Below are 19662 nucleotides of genomic sequence, written 5' to 3'. Positions count from 1 at the left end.
TGCACATTCAACCTGCGCATCATCACTTATAATATATATATATATATATATATTGTTTAATATTCCCAGTGCAACATTTATCATGAACTAAAAAAAAAAAAAAAGAACCGTAGAGAACCGAAAACCGTGACCTTGACACCGTGATATGAACCGAACCGTGAATTTTGTGAACCGTACCACCCCTAATGTATGTATGTATGTATGTATGTATGTATGTATGTATGTGCATTTGTATGTGTATGTGTATGTAGCGATAAAGTTGTGAGTGTATTCTCATACATGTATTACATGTATTAGCCGTATCCATATTCATATAAATACGGGTGGTTGTTGTGGTGTTATTTGCTTACTACGGCTGGACTGGAGCATGCTCTGCAGCATGGCGGGAAGTCCATATACACACGTCTACCAGTATACTGTTATGCTCAAAATAATAGCAGTGTCTTTAAAAAAGGTGAATAAATGTTGAAATCCTTCAAATAAATTCTACTGTAATGAGCTCAAATGCATCAGGGACAATGCACTATCTATTTAGAAGCAAGAAAATTAGGAAAATGAATGACATTTTATGATATTTCATAGAGTGAAAAAAAAATTATGTTCAAAAAATAGCAGCGTCGATACTTGTTAACCATAGCCAGACGTGTAGACTGCATGTACCACAGATGCGAAACAGTTACTGTACCATGGTTTTGCAACAAAATATTAGTTTAAGACACTCAGCAAATCAAGAATTTGTACAGTCTGTTTGTACAGAACACTTTTGAGTTTCCAAAGAGAAAGGCGAACATTTTTTGAAAATTACATTTCTTTTACTTTCTGTGACATATTATAAGACGTAATAACTTTTCCCCATTTTTCTTGCTTCAAAATAGAATGTGCAGTGTCACCCGATGCATTTGAGCTCATTAAAGAAGAATTTTATTGAATGAATTTTGACATTCACTCCCCTTTTCAAAGACACTGCTATTATTCTGACCATAGCTGTACATCTATGTATAAACGTTGAGTTGTTGCTTAAGGTGTGATCCGCATGCGCGGGTCTACTTGAGCATGCTCTGCAGCATGGCGGTGGCGTAGGTGGGCCTGGCTTGCCGGCTCTCTATGGCGCTGCGCAGGTACTGGATGCCCCCGCAGCGCTCCCAGATCTCCTCAAACTGACGCGCCAGAATCTCCGCGCCGCGCTTCCGCGTCAGGCCTGTCTCCTCCAGACTCAGCTCGCACATCTCCATGTCGTCCTTACCTGTGTGGGGGTAAGGAGGGGGGTGGAGGGAGGAGAGTGGAGGATAGAGAGAGAGAGAGAGAGAGAGAGAGAGAGAGAGAAAGAGAGAGAGAGAGAGAGAGAGAGAGAGAGAGAGAGGGGAAGGGGTGCAGAGGGAAGAGGGGGGTAAAGAAAGAAAGGGTGGGTGGTGGACAGGCAGAGAGAGGGGAGTAAAGAAAGAAAACGAGAGAGAGAGAGAGAGAGAAACAAAGTAACAAAGGGGTTTAGAAGTCATGCCGGCAACTCACTTCAATTGAACTAAATGAAATTCAGAGCCAGGGAGAAAAGAGAGAGATGAGGAATAAAGAGATGTCCTGCTGTATAAATTAGTGAATTACACAGACTTTAAATTGAACTGATACAACAATACATATCAGAGGCAAACCGAAAATAAACTGAAATCCCTCTTCTATGTGATTGGTAAGTCCTTCACAGACCAAACAGCATCATGGGTTTAATCTTTGCCTCAGGAAGTAATAACCCAGCCACCACATACCAATATCTGGACCAATTAATCCTAATGAGCACACAAATGATCAGACAGGGAGATCCGTTGATGAGTACAGCCAAATTAGCTATGGAGGAGTCCGAAGGAGCAATACAAATACAGAAGGAGTTGATACTTTCTGAAAGGGAAATGGGCACCTTTTTTAATGTGCTGTACACATAGTATGTATCGACATTGACATTAACGTCACTGGCAATAACACTTTTCATCCATTTATGCTGGATGCTGTGTATACGCTGCCTTGAGCTAGGCGCCTGGAGCGACATAGATGCAGAATTCAGGCTCATGAGATTTTACTTTTTTTTTTCTTTTTTAAAGAGAAAAAGACGGGTATGTTAGAGCTGAACATATGTTATGCAAGCTTTTAAATGCAACTCATGTCATAGTAGAATTGGGACTCTACGCATCATCCCTCACTCAGCTTGCAGGTGCATCACAGTGGGACAGACATCACTGGAAAGGAGAGGCTGGAGCACACTGCAGCTTAGTTTTCAAGACTTTATTCTGTGCACACACCCGACCAACGTTTCGGTGTTGCTACACCTTCTTCAGAGTCAGAAGAAGGTGACTCTGAAGAAGGTATAGCAACACCGAAACGATGGTCGCGTGTGTGCACAAGATAAAGTCTTGAAAACTAAGCTGCAGTGTGCTGCAGCCTCTCCTTTCCAGCAACTCATGTCATGTTTTTATGTGCTTCGGAGATTTTAGGTTTTTATACACTGAGGGCACCTTTTCCCAAAAGGGGCTTATGCAATTAGCAGGCGTGTTTTTACACGTGCCTAAGGCTAAGGAAATCGTGCGCACACTCACGCATACGTGGCCATTCTGGTAACAGCTAATTTATAACTGGGACCATGTCTTAAGGGTTATCAGAGCTTTATAAAGTTCAGTTGAATTGAAAGACAGCCATATATCCCACACCTCTCAGCCAGCTACACTCACCGGCCACCAGCAGGATGGGGTGCTTATCTGGATGCAGCTCCATCTGGCGTGCGATCCATGGCCCGTCGAAGTGGGCATACCACCAGCCCTTCTTCTTGGCCTGCAGGTCCTTGTACTCCTCGCCAGGCCGGATGAACGGGATTCGGAAGTAGCGCTGCTGCCGGTTCATGGCAATCTCATGCTGCCGGGCGGGGATTGGAGGAGCCGCGTTCTGCTGGGCTGCGATTGGAGGAGGGGGTAGGAAGAGACATGACGTCACAATGGGCAGATCTCACAAACTTTTGGAACTTTAGGAGGTTATCGGGTTACTAGAGCCAAGTTCTCAAACTCTGTTAGGTTTTGGTTTTATGTTCTGATAGTTAGTCCATGTCTACTGTGGATAAGTTTGTCAAATTCAAATCTCTGACAGATGTATTAAGAAAACCTTTTCCATTAGTGATATCAATTTTAATAACTACTGCTCTTACACCTTTTGCCAGACAATGTGCTTTAGTATGAAGCCATTGACCAGCAAATCATTCAAAATCATCTTTTTCACTTACTCAAATGTAAATAGCTGGCAGGTGTGATTGCTGGCTCAGAGTCTAAGTAAGCCATTCAACATTTACTCAAAGGGCTTCGGTGATGCCAGAGTTCAGTTCTTTTCCTCTGGCCAAGGCCAGACAGATGTGTCGGCCAGCCTTCAGCAAGGTTCTCAACGCGTACTTAACTCCATTCAGAACAATGTTACTATGAGCATTACATATTTATAGAGGTTAGTTTTTTTCACTCACTAGCCTCAGATAAGCAGTATATAGGAAATATTCAGTCATAAAGAGGATTATTTCAGAGGAGTGTTTGTAGTGTAGTGTGAGTTTGTCAGACAGTTTTGTTTCTCATAAATAAATCTGCTCAACGATGACACATTGAGAACAAAAAAGCCCCCAAATAAACATCCAAACAAAAAGACCCAAACACCCCCATAAGATAGCTGAAGTACAGCACATGGAGTAAACACAGCTGGGAACAGACAGTTTATGAAGCCTGCCAAAAAAAGGCCCACATTTTCATGCTCTCGCGACCACCTGTGCGTAAAAAAAAAACCCCACACACAAACAGGAACTAATGGAAAACAAAAACAAGGGAGAAACAAAAAATGAAAACCTGCAGATGCGCTTTCTCAGCTTAATGATTTTAAGCAGCTGAAGTCTGGTGCACCTATTTCAGTGTTTACCATCAGCCTGTTTTCCACTGAGCCTCCACCACAGCCCTGTTTCCCCCTGCAGCAGTGTGTGTCAGTGTGTGCCTGTATGCCTTAATGTGTGTGCGTGTGCGTGTGTGTGTGAATGTGGGGGACGTCTGCAGGTTCTGCAGCAGACTAAACAATTCTCCCATGAAATATGTCAGACGTACAAATCGGACCATGAGGATCTCTTCAACATGTTTTCCACTGAGCCTCCACCACAGTCCTGTCTCCCCCTGCATCAGTGTGTGTCAGTGTGTGCGTGTATGCCTTGTGTGTGTGTGTGTGTGCGTGTATGCCTTGTGTGTGTGTGTGTGTGTGTGTGTGTGTGTGTGTGTGTGTGTGTTTTAATCAGGAACAGGAATGAAAGCAGTGTGACTAAATGTTGTGTGTGTGTGTGTGTGTGTCTGGACATAGGTCCTGTTCTGGAGAGCTGGAACACTGCAGCTAGTGGGAAAAGTGGAGGCTGTCTGAACAGAAGGCAGAACCAGGAAACACTGAAAGGAAATAAACCAAAGGAGACACATACTGATTTTAATTTGTCCCTGAAGCGATGAAATGTCAAGACACATCTGAGAGCTCAACAACAACCAAAAGCACCAAAGCTGCCCCCCCAATCAACTGCAGCTGTAGTGATCCAATCAAATAGTATAGGACACAGAACACAAACAAGCTGTGCTACTATGCCCTGATACAATATGTCAAAAGGTAAGCTGTCCATTCGAAATGTTTCATTAATCATTTAAAAAATCCTGCTGTGTGTCTGTCCTGTTTTCAATAGGCTCATCAGATGTCTTTTTTTTCAGCATGCGGACACCATTCCTTTGATGCTCTGCACGGACATGATGATTGTCTTTTTTGACCATTAAAATGGCAAGAAAGAGAGGCACAAAGCCAAAAAGGGTTTATGGCATGAATTTCGACGAACTTAGCTGAATTTAAGTCATTGCAAGGTTGCACTCCATGATCACACATCACATTTTCTTTGTTCAGGCTGGCAGAGTTGTTCATTGTTGCCTCACCTCCAGAACAGTTATGTCTATTTTCCAAAAATTGTTTGGTAATGCTTTACTTGACGCCGGTGTCATAAGCATGTCATTATAGTGTCATAATAGTGTCATGGCACAGTGATGCATGTGTCATAAACATTATGTCCATGTCATAAACATTGTATGACTCTTGGCCTTAAGTGCCATTTGATTATGGCAAAGACAACCTTGCCATAACCGAATGTCACTTAAGGCCAACAGTCATAAAATGATGACATGGACATAATGTTTATGACTTATCTATGGCTGTGTCATGACACTATTATGACACTGTAATGACATGCTTATGACACCGGCGTCAAGTAATGTGTTACCAATTGTTTTTGAAGCCAACTGCCAACAATGGCAACTGTCACAAAAAGTAGGCTTATATGTAGAGTATGTAATTTTTTAGTAGTTTGTTTTCAGAATTTCTGTAGACCCATTCAGATGGGCACAATGTTTTAATTTTCAAGAATATTTACCAACACCATCATTTTTTAAGTATACATTATTACTTAGAAACGTATACTTTTCATGCATGACATGATTTTCCTCATGTCTACAATTGTGGATTTTCTTTTTTTGGATGTTTCTATGGATATTTGGCAGGAAAACATTTTGAAAACAGACAACTAAAATTACAGTCTCTACCTATATGTATGTTGATATACAAGTACAAGTTAGTGTATGATGTTTGTGCCCGTCAGTGGTAGTTCAAACAATCAAGAAAGAGGCTTTCACCAGTTTGAATCCAAAAAAAATGCTTCCTTAGACATTTCCCTAGAAACTGATATGATTCATTCTCTTAAAAATGTACTGGGTCCGATTGCACCAACTAGTCTGTGCTAAGCCTGGTCTAAAATCAGGTTGTTTGCACCAGCAGAACTTTTGGCTTGTCGTAACTAGGCGTGAGGGGTAGGTGTACAACTAACTCTTGGTCTTAGGGAGACTTAAGCCTGATGGTGCAACAATCTACAGTAGTTAGATTGACAACACAGAGTTGGAGCCGACCTTGGTAACACTTAAGAATAGGGTTAGCCACCAACACATGTCCAATTACTAGAAGCAAAATCAAAGGCTTACACGGTCTTTATTACAACTGCATCCTAGAACACATCTGCAATAAAGGACTTGACAATAAAGAAAGGAATTTGGGAATACATGTAAGTCATTTAATGTATAGAGACTGTTAGACATGTACTGTGTACTGTATTAGTGGCTATGGCGTGAACCTTAAAATGAAGTGTAACACCGACTTTTGTTAAGACTGACCGCAAACCATGTTGGTACAACTGGACCCTGAAGCCTAAAGGGGAACTTCTGCCAATTTCAATATGCTGTTGTATGGCTCACGCTACCCTTGACTTGTCAGTACCCGGTGATGCTGCATTTTCCGGCTCAGCCCTTTCTGAGATCTGAGCTATTCTAATGGGGGCAGACTTTGTTTACATTAAAAATCGTCTTAACATAGGCCTACTCCAAATATTATCCCAAAAGGTACAGCTGTTTGCTAGTTGTCTGCTGATGTTGCATAACCTTTTGGATGTTGTTGGGAATAAATCAAGATTTTTTTTTGGAAATGTAAACAAACTCTCCCCCCATTACAATGACCAGGATCTCAGAAAAGACTGAAGAAAAAATATATTCTCAGGTACTGACAAGTGCAGGGTAGTGTTATGTTAGCATTACAACTGCATATCAAAATTGTTAAAAGTTATCCTTCAAGCATCAATAATGGATATGTGAATTCTGATCATTTCAGAATGTCGAGGTTCTACTGGAAACGTATTGGAACACTAAAAGCCAGCCCAAATGGAAGCTTATGCTGAATCTCAAATGGTGCACTTGTGCACTTCAGTGTTCATGTATAAGTGCGTATGGTGTATGAGTTGTGCACTAAGAATCCTTTCCGTTTAATTTTATTATTTCATGGCAGGATTACTTTTGGACCTCAACAGTCTTCATCAGATTCTTGCTGAGGAGAATCTGATGAAGACTGGTGAGGTCGAAACGTAATCCTGCCATGAAATAATAAAACACAACAAAAAGGATTTTAAGTGTGCGGACATCTCACTTTGAAAACTACAGTTGGCCTTCGTCCTGCACCTTTTCCTGGGATGTGCACAATCCTCTCCTTCATCTGATTAGTTGTGCACTAAAGCATAGTGCCCGAAGAGCACAAGTGCACCATGTCAGATCCAGCAACAGTATATGCTACAGCCCCGAAAGCACTGTGAGGGGGGAAAAGAGCGCCTCCACATCACCCCATGGTTAATGTCAGAAGTGAGGATCACTTGTTAGTGGTGTTACACTGTCCAGAGTGACTTACATGCTCTTTGCGCAATAGGTACGAGATCTGAAAATAAATGCAATATATACTTTTTACACAAACACAGCAATTGTCAAGCAAAGGTTAAACACAAGAGACATTTCATCGACTGGCTTGCACACATGTAGGTACATTTGTGTGCGTGTGGGCAGCAGAACAATACCTGTGATCCAAACAAGGTGCATGGAAAGAAATAAATGTGTATGTGTATGGGGAGGGGGGGGGAAAGAAAAATGAGACAAAATGAAGGACACATAACCTTTAAGGTGTGGTGAGCCACTGAAATAACCTTTAACAAGACTGACAGCGTGAATATTCTCATGGATCCATCATACAAACTATTACGTATTGATGGACATTAGCGAACGAATGACCCCATTATCCTATCTGCCCTCCCCCCACTCCCATGAAAAGCTCACACTTGAGGCAGAGCCCGCACTGACGCATGGGAGTCATTATGGGAGGATGCATAGAGCTCGTTTACGGGGCCCCATTATGCTGGGTTGTGTTCAATGTGTGCAGGCACATCCATCATGCAGGATATTGGTATGTCTTTGTCACAATGGCACGTCATGCCGCTGCCTCACCTCACCTCTCAGAGGACTTGACAAGGAGATGTAGGTGCGTTTTCATTTTTCAAGTCAATGCTTAAAAAAGGGATAACAATAAATAACATTGTGTGTGTGTGTGTGTGTGTGTGTGTGTGTGTTTTCTTGATCTTCATGTGAATTCTCTGTCGCCATGGTGACATGGGGATTCCAATAACGTAGACTGGCAGAGGAATTTGATAATAATATTAAAAACCACAACAACCAAGAACAGGAAAGCAAACCTGTGTATCAGTGGCAATTCCAGGAAGAGCGAAATGAATGAGGGAGAGTTAGCGGCTGCAACGTACCCAGCGCAGATATCGCGCTAAAGGGAGCGGTTTGATGGCCAGAGTGTCCCAAAATTGCATCCATGTCTCTTATGCATCTCTCCCACACACACAAAAAAAGATAAAAGATACTTGTTACCTATGATAGTACGTTATGGTTGGCGCTGCAGTTCAATCCCCAGATTAAACTTGACTCGAGACAATGTTTAAAAAAAGCAGGAACATAAAAAGCTAATCAACAACCCAGCATGATGCTTCCTGCTCTTTTTTTTGTGTTGCGGTCTAAATAAATGATTCAGACCATTCTGGCATGGCAACAAGCAGCAGAGCTGGCTGAGAAAGGAGATTCCTACAACCCCCCCTCCATTTTCTCCCCTTTATTCAGAGGGCAGTCATGGGTGAGCGGTTAGGGCGTCAGACTTGCATCCCAGAGGTTGCCGGTTCGACTCCCGACCCGCCAGGTTGGTGGGGGAGTAATCAACCAGTGCTCTCCCCCATCCTCCTCCATGACTGAGGTACCCTGAGCATGGTACCGTCCCACCGCACTGCTCCCCATGGGGCGCCACTGAGGGCTGCCCCCTTGCACGGGTGAGGCATAAATGCAATTTCGTTGTGTGCAGTGTGCAGTGTTCACTTGTGTGCTGTGGAGTGCTGTGTCACAATGACAATGGGAGTTGGAGTTTCCCAATGGGCTTTCTTTCACTTTCATATTTCATCCTGAATGAATGCACTTGGAACCTAACCAATAAGTGGGCCTTTACATCTTGGAGGATATTAGAATTTGCACAAATGTAAACGAGAAGCTACCACTTCCTCAGACCCAACACGGGCAAACCAATTACAGAGGAAATGAATGAAAGCAGTCAGACACTTGTAGACCTTATTTAGAAGCATGAAGTCAATATGTAGCAGAGAATGCAACCTGAACCTATAAGGAGTTTAAATGTTGTACATAACACTATAGCCTGATTAAACTCGTGAAGTAGTTTGTGACTGTCTTGTCTGTGAAAAGTGCTGTAAAAAAATGAAAATGGACTTACTTACTTACCAATCTACATATTGGCGTTCAAAGTGTAACTGAATCAAATGACATATAAGAGAAAACTACATAGCAAGTTGCAGCTTTCTTCGAAACCATTTGTTATGAATTCCCCAGTCATCGCTGTTTGGTCAATTTTAAGCAAAGCCATCACACATGGTTGACAGCCTGAATCAGCAGAACTGAAGGCTTGCTTTTATTTTTGGAAAAGGACGCCAGCAGCTGCGTGTTTGGCAGCACATTGTGTAGCTCCAGTCGAAGGGACAGTAGCCCCATAATGTGTGGACATATCCCTGCTGACTGGCACACATCCAGCCAGCCAGCGGGCCAGCAGCACTGCCCTTCCACCTGCTCTGTCCATTACAACCCATCTTCTTACTTCTATTTTTCCCCCTTCTTTTCTTTTTTCTTTGTTCTCACTTCTTTGTTTGGCTGGTGTGACACTAGGAACTATCCTAAGCCATTATTGACATTATTGCCTACCCTCGCCCATCCCCCATTTCCTTTCTTGGTGGAGTGGTATGTACTGGCCACAGCAGCATGTCAAAGTGTACATAGTATACCCCTGCGGAGTGCACAGACTGCCACTTATCACCCAGCAACTCTGCCCTTCACCCCCGCTCGCTTCACTCCGTCTTCTCTCTTTTCTTTGTTCTCACTTCTGTGTTTGACTGGTTATGAGACTTGACAACTATCCTTGCCACCATTATGTCCGTTCAGACATTTGTCTCTTTTTTTCCTGTTTTATTTGTTTGACGGGGATACTATACGACTAGGAGGAGTGGAGGCAGGAGTGGAAGCGGGTACGTGTAACATTGACCTACTCTTTGTGCCCGTTTATCACCGTGTCTGTCAAGACATTTTATTTCGTTTTCTTCATCGCCGTTTCTTTGTTTGATCGGTAGGCCAACTGCATGTGCCTAGATACGGTTGATCCCCATCGAGTCTAGCTCGATATGTCCACAACACAATATGGAATGATTATGGTCTCTTTTCCCCACTGTTTTGACGGGTGCAACCATGACTACACTTAGCAAACGCAAGACAATTCTTCAGCGATTTTAACAATTATTGCACACTACAGTATGTTATATGTAATGACATTATATGTAATTCCAAAACTCCAATCCCATAGACTACTTCCCAAATATGCTGGTTTCATACGTGTAATCTATGCAGGAGGTGTTAATAATGAACTTCCTCACCTGGGCGAAGAGTTGTTGTATGGGAATGATTGAAACTGGCTGTAGCCTCAAATGCCTAGGCTATTATGTTTGACAAGATGTTGTGTATTTACATATACAGAATATGATCTGAAAAGACGAATTCTGTTGTGAGAGATACTCTGAAGATAGCGCCTTCCGCTAATCATATGGATCTCTTACCATAGTCTGTGACAGACTTGGGAGCCCTCTGGGAGCCCTCCGACTCTGAATTGCGCTTCTTGTTCTTTGATTTCCAGGCGTGGTAGACCTTCAGGCGGCGATGGAACTCCTCTCTACAGGCAGCCAAGAGCTCGATGTCTGGAGATTATGAGAGAGGGAGGGAAGGAGGGGGAGGGGTGAAGGGGTCAGAGACAGAGGAGGGGGGGGGAGGGGGGAGAGAGAAGAGAGAAGGAAAGACAGAGGTAGAGAGAGAGAGAAGGAAAGAGAGGAAAATATGAAGAGAGAGAGAGAGAGAGAGAGAGAGAGAGAGAGAGAGAGAGAGAGAGAGAGAGAGAGAGAGAGAGAGAGAGAGAAATTATGGCATGATATCTAATGGGAAAGGTTATTCAGAGCATGACATTAAAAAATGCTGATCGGTCCAAGACCAAGGATCCCATGATATAGAACCAAATCACCAAGAGTCAAAGGGTAAACAGCGTGAAAAACGATTCGTGCATGAGTGGTCTTTACTGGGGAGTGTGGGGATGAAATGAGTGCATTTCACTGTAATAAGATGATGGCTGTTTTCAACAGATCTGAGGCATTTCGAGAGCCCTGGCCTTTGCCCCAAAGGATGTTGCCTGTCATTTGTCCTAAATAGCATTTCACACAATTGAAACAGCTTCAAGCTGCGGAGCCTTCATTTTGTGACATAAACAACTACGGCATGTGAAGCCAGCTAGCTCTGCAGTCACCGGCTCTTTGGTTCAAACTGCAATGTGTTTTTCTCACCTGGAGGCATGCTAGTATGAGGACCTCTATTGGCAAGGAGCAGACTGTATACAGGTACAGAATGGCAAATTTACCACATTTCTGTGTTTGTGTACTACTGTAGCTGTTATTGGGTGAGGAGAATGGTCTGAGTAACCAAGCAGTCAGTTCATTTTGACAATTAAAGATGCCTGGAAGTCTTCCCTTCATGTTACAGGGGCTGTGCCATCAGATTAATCATGATCACTAAGTTATACAGCTATCTTGCATGGTCTAACCTGCATTGGCAGCACAGTAGGTGCTGATCTTTTTTGCAATAGGGCCTTTGGTTGTCTTAGTCAGCCAAAAAATACAACTCAATTCACACACGATTCCTCAGAAGGAGATTGATTTTAAGAGGTTGTGAGTTCAACGGAAAAGGACATAAAGCAGTTAGGCTTTAGGCTCTTGACATTTAGATTGAAGATCACACTAGACAAGAGGATTAAATGCTGGAAATGTGGAGCTGTAAAAGAGAGGTGGGGACCCAGAGTAGCCCAGAGACACCGCATAGCAATTAAACAGCCCTTAAAAATTGCTGGCTAATTAAAACGGATTCTACAAGCAGAGTCAGTTAATCACCCATATTCAAGTGTTTGCACACGGCTGATGAGAACAAACACAAGTGTTAAAAAACTCTGAGAATTGAGTACTTAATTATTTAAAAAAAACAGAGGACAGACACTCAGGTAGTCTTAAAACCTGAAGCTTCAGCAGATGCTAACTCTTGAACCCCGGCCTTACCGCAGGATGTGTTAATGGCATCTCGTAACTCGGCGTACTTCCACTTGCTCAGCTCGTACTTCTTGACGTTGGCAGCGGCAGCCTTGTTGGCCTGCACCGATGGGCCCCTTTGAGGAGGAGCGCATAAGTACAGCAGCAGAGGGAGAGGGGGAGAGAGAGAGAGAGAGAGGGAGAGAGAGAGAGAGGGAGAGAGAGAGAGAGAGAGAGAGAGAGAGAGAGAGAGAGAGAGAGAGAGAGAGAGAGAGAGAGAGAGAGAGAGAGAGAGAGAGAGCATGGAACAACAAAAAAAGGAGATTAAAACATTTAAGTCAAAGAAGAAACCACTAAACCAAGTGGTGGAAATCACTAACTTGTAACTGGACTTGTAAGTCTTCCAGGAGTTTCAGGGAATGACGGACAGGCGTATTAAGGAAAGAAGGACAAGCATGGTTTCGGGAAAGGGGGGAGGGAGGGGGGATCGAGTTAATGGAGAGAAAACCCGCCTTTTTGATGCAAAATGAATGAACTCTCTTTCTGCCAATGTGATCAATAAAATGGACCGCCAGATTATCCCTGAGAATGCAACGCCACTTGGTGGATAAGATTCACAGAATGGAATAATCAGTTGAGTTGAGTGCAAAATAGTCACGAGGGGGGACTGTCTGAACCACAACAAAACAAAAACACAGACCCAAACGTGCGTCAGTCAAGCCTTTCTGCAACATACATACTCACCTTCCTCACCTTTCGCCTGCCTTGCACCCTCTTAACTCCAAATTCATCCAATCAACACTTGGTCCAGTGTCTACGCCCCCCTCCGCCCACCCTCTCACTGCCTCCAACACTAGATACCCTCCTCACAGCGGGAGAGGAGGTGAGGCATTTGTACACTTTGGAGGTGTCAATTACAGTCTTAGAAATACAAAAGCCACGTCAGATATTTCATGCGACAACCCTCTTCTCCACCAGTTGGTCCTAATGAGGATCCAAACACAAGCAATCCCCTCAAAGTAGATTGATGACTTAGGCCTAGTCACCTGTGCTAAATGCCCAGGCAGAGGGGCATGCATGGGCGCAGGTTTTCTTATTTCCTAAAGCCGGGATTGACACCTCTGATAAACAGCAAGCGGCTTCAGGTTCTGATAATCCTATTGGCTAGGTGGGACCGATGGCTTTTTTGCTCTTGGGTCCATCATCCTTCGGCCATGTGCTCGTCTGCTAGCCGCCCAAATGAAAAGGTTAAGTCGCTAGCTCTCGGGAGCAGCGTGGCAGACTTGTTGACCTTAGCAGGCGAGGTCCAGCGCGTCACCTGCTGCTCTCCTGCCCCCCTGCTGTGCACGTGCAACACGGTGATGGCTAGCGGTGGCTCGTCTTCCAGAAGGCTGTCAAAGCCAATTATAAAGTGAAGTGTGTTGTGTTAAGGATCATCCTCGGCACGTTGCTGAAGAGGTCATCCAGTCACATCAGCGCTGCAGCGTCCAGTCCACAGCACACAGCTGCCCACCCCTCATTTGTCTGGATTCTTAACAAGTGAGAGGGAGGGTCTTACAGGGGGAAAATGCTAGTGATGGCGGGCCGTTACAGGAACGCTGACAAAGCCAATTATAGACCAACGCTTTTGATGTGTGAGGATCATCCTCGGCACGTTTCTGAGGCATTGACGCCCACACGGCGGGAAACGAAATGAGAGGAGATAGCGATCCTTAGATGTGGATCAGAGGATTGGCAGCACTGAGGGATAGTTAGACGTAATGATCAATTGGCCTTGTGACAAACCTTCTTACCTCTTTTCTTTTAGCACTTTTTAGAAAGTGTCAGGGACGGTCTGTGGGAGATCTTTACTATATTAAGACATTCCTTTTGAAAGAAATTACAGCTTTCATATTTGCTGTGCTGATTCATTGGGACATGGGAGTGCTCTTAATCAGAAAAAATGTTCAATTTGTGCAGCAAATAGAAAGCAAATACCGGTACGTACATTAAAATTAAATAAATATATTCCTTATTTACAAACACGTTGCTGTCTCTAGGCAGCTGGTCACAAATCAACTTGTCATGCATATCCAGTGTTTTCAATCTCATATGCAATTACTTAAAATGAAATAACTAATACAATTAACTGGAGTGGTTGATACAATTTCATTAACTGTTGATTTTGAAGTGCTTTTTGAAGTGCTCAATTCTCATTCTTGCTTGTGTGGTAACAAAAAAAACACATCACTACCCACCGAGTGAGAAGATCAGACATCTCCTTGGCCATTTCCTCCCTACGAAAAGTGATGATGCCAGTTTGACATATTAATATTTCTCTGGACACACACGGCAAAGATTGCTAGCACTTCATCAATAATATCTGCATAGAGCTCAGCATTTCTCAAGAGTTCTGGTGATAACAGTGTATACACACACATTAGTATGTCTCTGGACACACACTGCAGAGACTGAAACACTTCATCATCGATATGTGCAAAGACTAGGGTTTAGCATTTCCTCTGCAGAACTGTGGCACTTCAGAAGGCGGCAGTACAAGAAATGAACCAATTTAAATTCATTTGTTGTTTATCTCTGAGTCGGGGGTTTGTGTTTATGTTTATGTATCCCTAATGTGACCTTCAGAATTCTCTGCTGTGCTACGGAATCTGTGTGTGTGTGTGTGTGTGTGTGTGTGTGTGTGTGTGTGTGTGTGTGTGTGTGGAGTGTGTGTGTGTGTGTGTGTGTGTGTGTGTGTGTGTGTGTGTGTGTGTGTGTGTGTGTGTGTGTGTGGTTCGTAGTACAAATGTGTTGTGGTATTTTTAAATCCTACAATTGTTTGCTGTGCAGTGTCAATAATATTTAAATTGCACACACATGCAGGCAAGCACACCCAGATGCATAGAGGCACACAAGTACAGAGAAAACGTAAATCTCTCTGTGAATCTGTGAATCCATGGCCAACATGACACTCGCATCTCACCACGAATACATACACTAAAATGCCGCCCCAGTCAGGTTTACTGCAAACATGTGGCAGATTCTTCATATGCAGATGGGCAATTTGCATAATAACATGCACACTGCAACTAAACTCAAAAGTGCTGAGGAGCAACAGAAAGGGGTTGGTCCCTCTAAATTCATGTCTTGTACAGATGGTCGGACCTCTGCATGTAATGAATTGCCCTTTTCAAATACAGCCATAATTATTCAGCCATAAAACGTCATTCAAATGGGATCCTTGTTGTCAAGGGGATAAGGACCAGGAGTGGGTTACTGTACAAGGTATTGTGGCCATCGCTGCAAACGCTGCAGAGAAGGGACTTCTTCCCCCATCATCACTAAAACAGCTTTGACAAGTCACATTAGAGTGAGAGAGTGAGAGAGCGAGAGAACCCGTCTTGCTTGCATGAGCATATGTTAAAGGAAAAACACATCATTTTTTTCCAAGCCATTGCTCAGCCGCCCTCCACGGTCTTCAAACACAAATCTGCTGGCGCTCAGCGGTTCTGCTTCTTTTTCATCCATTACCCCTTCTCGAGAGGACGCTTCTCATGTCAGACGATGATAGCACAGTACATGCCCGTTAGCAGAGACATGGGAATGCTCTGGTTGGAATCTGGTTTGGTCCTCCCTCAAACATTTCTGTCATGTTCAATTCCAACGGTTAGTAACGCTTTCTTTTATGGTACAGTAATTACAGTGCACTTTCTGGATAAGAAAGGGGTAATAGAGATGAGATACATGGTATCAAACGGGTAAAAAGGGGGTATTACAAAGTCAAAGAAATTACTGTGTATTTTCTGGGTAAAAACAGGGTAACAGGGAGAAGTTAGATGGTGTCTAATAGGTGATTTCTCTCTGTTACTCTATTGTTACCCAGAAAATACACAGTAGTTTCACAGTAATTCTTGAGATATGTGTATTACAAAGTACAGTATTTACTTTGTAATTTCCCCCTATTCACCCGTTAATTTCTCTCTGTTCCCCTGTTGTTATCCAGAAAGTACTGTACCATAAAATAAACTTTTTGCTTCTGCAACACAAAACCGTGGCTTGCTCTCTACTCTCCCTCTTGTAAAACACAGAGATAATGGTTGGATAATAATAATCAGAGATAATATTTTTTGGTCGGTTGGTTGACAAAAATGAAGAGACAGGATATCACCTTTATGAACCTGAGTCTGTTCTTCTAAGTGGTATGGGGGTGGGACTATTAGTGCTATGGTGAATATGCCAGCAAGACTCATGACATGATAAATTGGACGAGATAATGGAGGGAGCTCAGTGGAAAACTAAATTCAGGGTCAGAACAACAGTTTACAACTCAAAAGGCTGAAAAGAGACTTCTTTCCAGATTTTTTGGACTTTACAAACGGTTTGCAAACTACAATCCCACTACAAACTACAAGCCAGAACCACATACTGTATTTCTTCAAACCAACTTGGGGGTTTCCTACAAGCATATCTCCTTAACCAAGTTAAGGTCATCATTGAAATCATTTCTACAGACTGCATACATCTACAATATGTGGTACTACATTGTAGTTTTGATACCAAGAATGCCCATCACCACTACCACTACAGCAAACGAACACCCAGTGTGCAGAATATGTTGGTGACCGAGTGCCACATCCCCCTAACTCCGGTGTGTCTCTACAGCTGAAAACTATTGGTGAGATGGAATACAAACACCTACATTGTCAAGCTCTTCAGCTTTTGCTGTCCTGGAACACTGAAAACAGAAAACCATCATGTTAAAAAAAAAAATCTAAAACCTTACAGCTCTCTATGCAGGTTTCTCGCCAGTACCCAAGGCTGATTCATCCCTTGTGCGTTGGATCAATGTCTGATTGCATAAGTGAGATCATGATGCTTGGGATTTTTTTTAAACTATACTTAGGATACAGCAATAAGATGATACATGAAGCAGAAATATATACAGCAGATCTAAAATGTTGACTGTGATTCATTGTGAATCATTGGGCGGTTCATTATTAGTTTAGTTTTACAAGTTAACGGCAGCGTTCCACGATTAGAATCAGGAGGAGTGGGATTGATTGGCAGGGTGCGTGGGAGAGGAGGGCTTGAAGGGAGGCCGAGGAGGGGGGAATGGGGACGCCTGGGGCATGGGGCATGCGTGGAGGAAGAGGGGGCGTGGAGGAAGAGGGAGTGGGGGGGTCAAACGGGCAAAGATCATGGAAAGTATGTCAGATTTCGACTGGGGATAGAAAGTCTGGGGAATGGGGAAGTGTAAGCTATGGTCTTACTTCACTGTCTCTGGGGAGGATGGTGCACTTGAGCCATTACTGAAAGAAAAAAGGAAAATGGAGAATCGAAGAGAAACATAGAGAGGGAAAGTAGGAGGGAGCGAGAGAGAGAGAGAGAGAGAGAGAGAGAGAGAGAGAGAGAGAGAGAGAGAGAGAGAGAGAGAGAGAGAGAGAGAGAGAGAGAGACATAGAGAGGGGAAGTAGGTGGAAGAGAGAGAGAGACAGAGAGAGAGAGAGAGAGAGAGAGAAAGAGAGAAAGAGAGACAGACAGAGAGAGAGAGAGAGAGAGAGATAGAGAGAGAGAGAGAGAGAGAGAGAGAGAGAGAGAGAGCCACGCAGACAGGCAGAGACACAAACAGAGAGAGGGAAAGATAGAATAGGACAGATAAAGAGGCAGAGGGAGACAGAGGGAGACAGAGTGAGAGAGGACCCCGTGAGAGAAAGAGAAAGGACAGAAAGAAAGAAAGGAAGGAAGGGGGGAAGAAAACAGACAGAAACAAAAGGGTTAAACAGACATCACAGCTCAGAAGAGGCTGCTGACAAGCGTTGACATTTCCCTGACAGGCCCCTGAGGTGCTGTGCTCTGCTCTGCTTCAGGAAGGCTCTTCCCGCCCCAGCCAACCTCAACCTCCGCCTGCTGCTGCTCTCTTTCACACCTCTTATCGCCTCGGCAAGACACACAGCTTGACACATATCATGCAGGACCCACCAGGCCACACACACACACGCATACACACACGCGCGCACACGCACACACACAGGGACACACACACACACACACGGGGACACACGGGGACACACACACACACACACAGGGACACACACACACTCACACAGGGACAAACACACACACGCGCACACACAGAGACACACGGACACACATTGTGTGGGTCAGTGTGTGTGTCTGTGTGTGTCCCCACGGTGGCAATAGTGTCATGTGCGGTGTGCTGTGCTGTGCTGTGCTGAAGGCTTTTGAAGCCTGGGTGGTCACATGCACGGCCCAAAACAGACCAAAGCAGCTGTGGTGAGGTGAGGGGACTGGCTGTACCTGGATGCTTGTGACCGTATTCAACTGGAACAACACAGCACACTGCACTGGCTCAAGAGTGTTGAATTTGTGAACAGTGATGACAGTGTTGACTGTTAACAACACTGGGGTGCATTTCTCGACAACATTGTTGCTAACTAAGTTGGTTGCAATGCTATTTCCCATTGGAAACCTAGTAAGTTGCTAACTGCTTAGCAACAATGCTTTCGAGAAACGGGTTCCTGATTAATTGATTGTTTACATTTATTGCCATTTCAGCAGCTATGGCTACATCTTGGCCGTTAACAACACTACTTGTTATGGGCGTGCACAGACATCTGTCTGGAATGTCCCGCAGGTAAGTGGGAATTCACGTGTGTGATTTACATGTGTGAGTGTGAGGCCTGCATAGGGCTGAGTTGGGAGTGTCCTTGGGGATGAAAACGAGTCAGTGTGTTTCTGATACCTGCATAAATCATTTTCAGCCATTGTGTAGTACAGTGGTTCTTAACCTTTTTTCCTAAAGCCCCCCCTTACCTGTGCCGAAGACGAGCCGCGCATTCCCAACACAAACTTTTACATGTGTATGCAATAAAAAATGATAAATGAGTGACTAATTACAATGATTCTCGCTTGAGACATGAATCAATACCTGAATGACTTTACATGGGGACCAAAACTTGTTTAATTTGGACTTAATTTGGCCTAACTATAATGTTTGCCAGTATAACTTAATTTTGGTCACAACCTCTACAAAAACAAAATTCCGTGCACCCCTTGGAATCTCTGGCGCACCCCAGGTTAAGAACCACTGGTGTAGTAGGTAATGATAATGAGTGTGTGCGTGCGTGCGTGCGTGCGTGCGTGCGTGCGTGTGTGTGTGCGTGCGTGCGTGCGTGCGTGCGTACGACTGTGTGTCTTTGTGTGATACCTGCGCAGTGCTGCGTCGGCGGGCGTCTCCTCGGGTATGAGCTCCGACTCGCTCTGCGCGATCCTCATGGCCAGCTCCCGATCCCTCCTCTCCTGCTCCAGCACCGCCTGGCGAGCGGCCTCCTCCTCACGCTCAGCCTCCAGCTGGACCTCCATCTCCGCCTGCACAGAAAGAGGGAGAGAGAGGGAGAGAGAGAGATAGACAGACAGATAGAGAGAGAAAAAAATATTGAAAAAGAGAGAGAGAGAGTGAGCGGGATAGAGAGAGATAGAAAGTTCACAGTAAGTCTTTTAAATGAATTCATTATAGTGCTTGAATATTAATGTTCACTTCATCGGCCAATCAGAAAATAGAATTC

The 19662-nt window shown here is 44.0% G+C and overlaps 1 protein-coding gene across 6 annotated transcripts in view; it reads right to left on the bottom strand.

Moving 5' to 3' along the window:
• Positions 1 to 691: 691 nt before the first annotated feature.
• The window catches only part of myo6a (myosin VIa), a 183459-nt gene continuing 164488 nt past the window's right edge, over positions 692 to 19662 (bottom strand). The window contains exons 28-35 of one of the 6 annotated variants that reach the window (XM_063223196.1): positions 19305 to 19465; positions 17347 to 17385; positions 16776 to 16811; positions 12128 to 12234; positions 10595 to 10732; positions 7294 to 7320; positions 2712 to 2930; positions 692 to 1243 (exon numbers count right to left, since the gene is read on the bottom strand). In XM_063223196.1, the coding sequence (XP_063079266.1) occupies positions 1044 to 1243; positions 2712 to 2930; positions 7294 to 7320; positions 10595 to 10732; positions 12128 to 12234; positions 16776 to 16811; positions 17347 to 17385; positions 19305 to 19465 (927 nt within the window). In that variant the 3' untranslated portion in view covers positions 692 to 1043. The remainder of the gene's footprint in view (positions 1244 to 2711; positions 2931 to 7293; positions 7321 to 10594; positions 10733 to 12127; positions 12235 to 16775; positions 16812 to 17346; positions 17386 to 19304; positions 19466 to 19662) is intronic. The other 5 variants (XM_063223198.1, XM_063223199.1, XM_063223197.1 and 2 more) reach the window with 5 other exon arrangements.

This window comes from Engraulis encrasicolus, chromosome 18, assembly GCF_034702125.1.
Source record: "Engraulis encrasicolus isolate BLACKSEA-1 chromosome 18, IST_EnEncr_1.0, whole genome shotgun sequence".
Classification (NCBI taxonomy): domain Eukaryota; kingdom Metazoa; phylum Chordata; class Actinopteri; order Clupeiformes; family Engraulidae; genus Engraulis; species Engraulis encrasicolus.
This window is presented reverse-complemented; position numbering and strand designations above follow the sequence as displayed.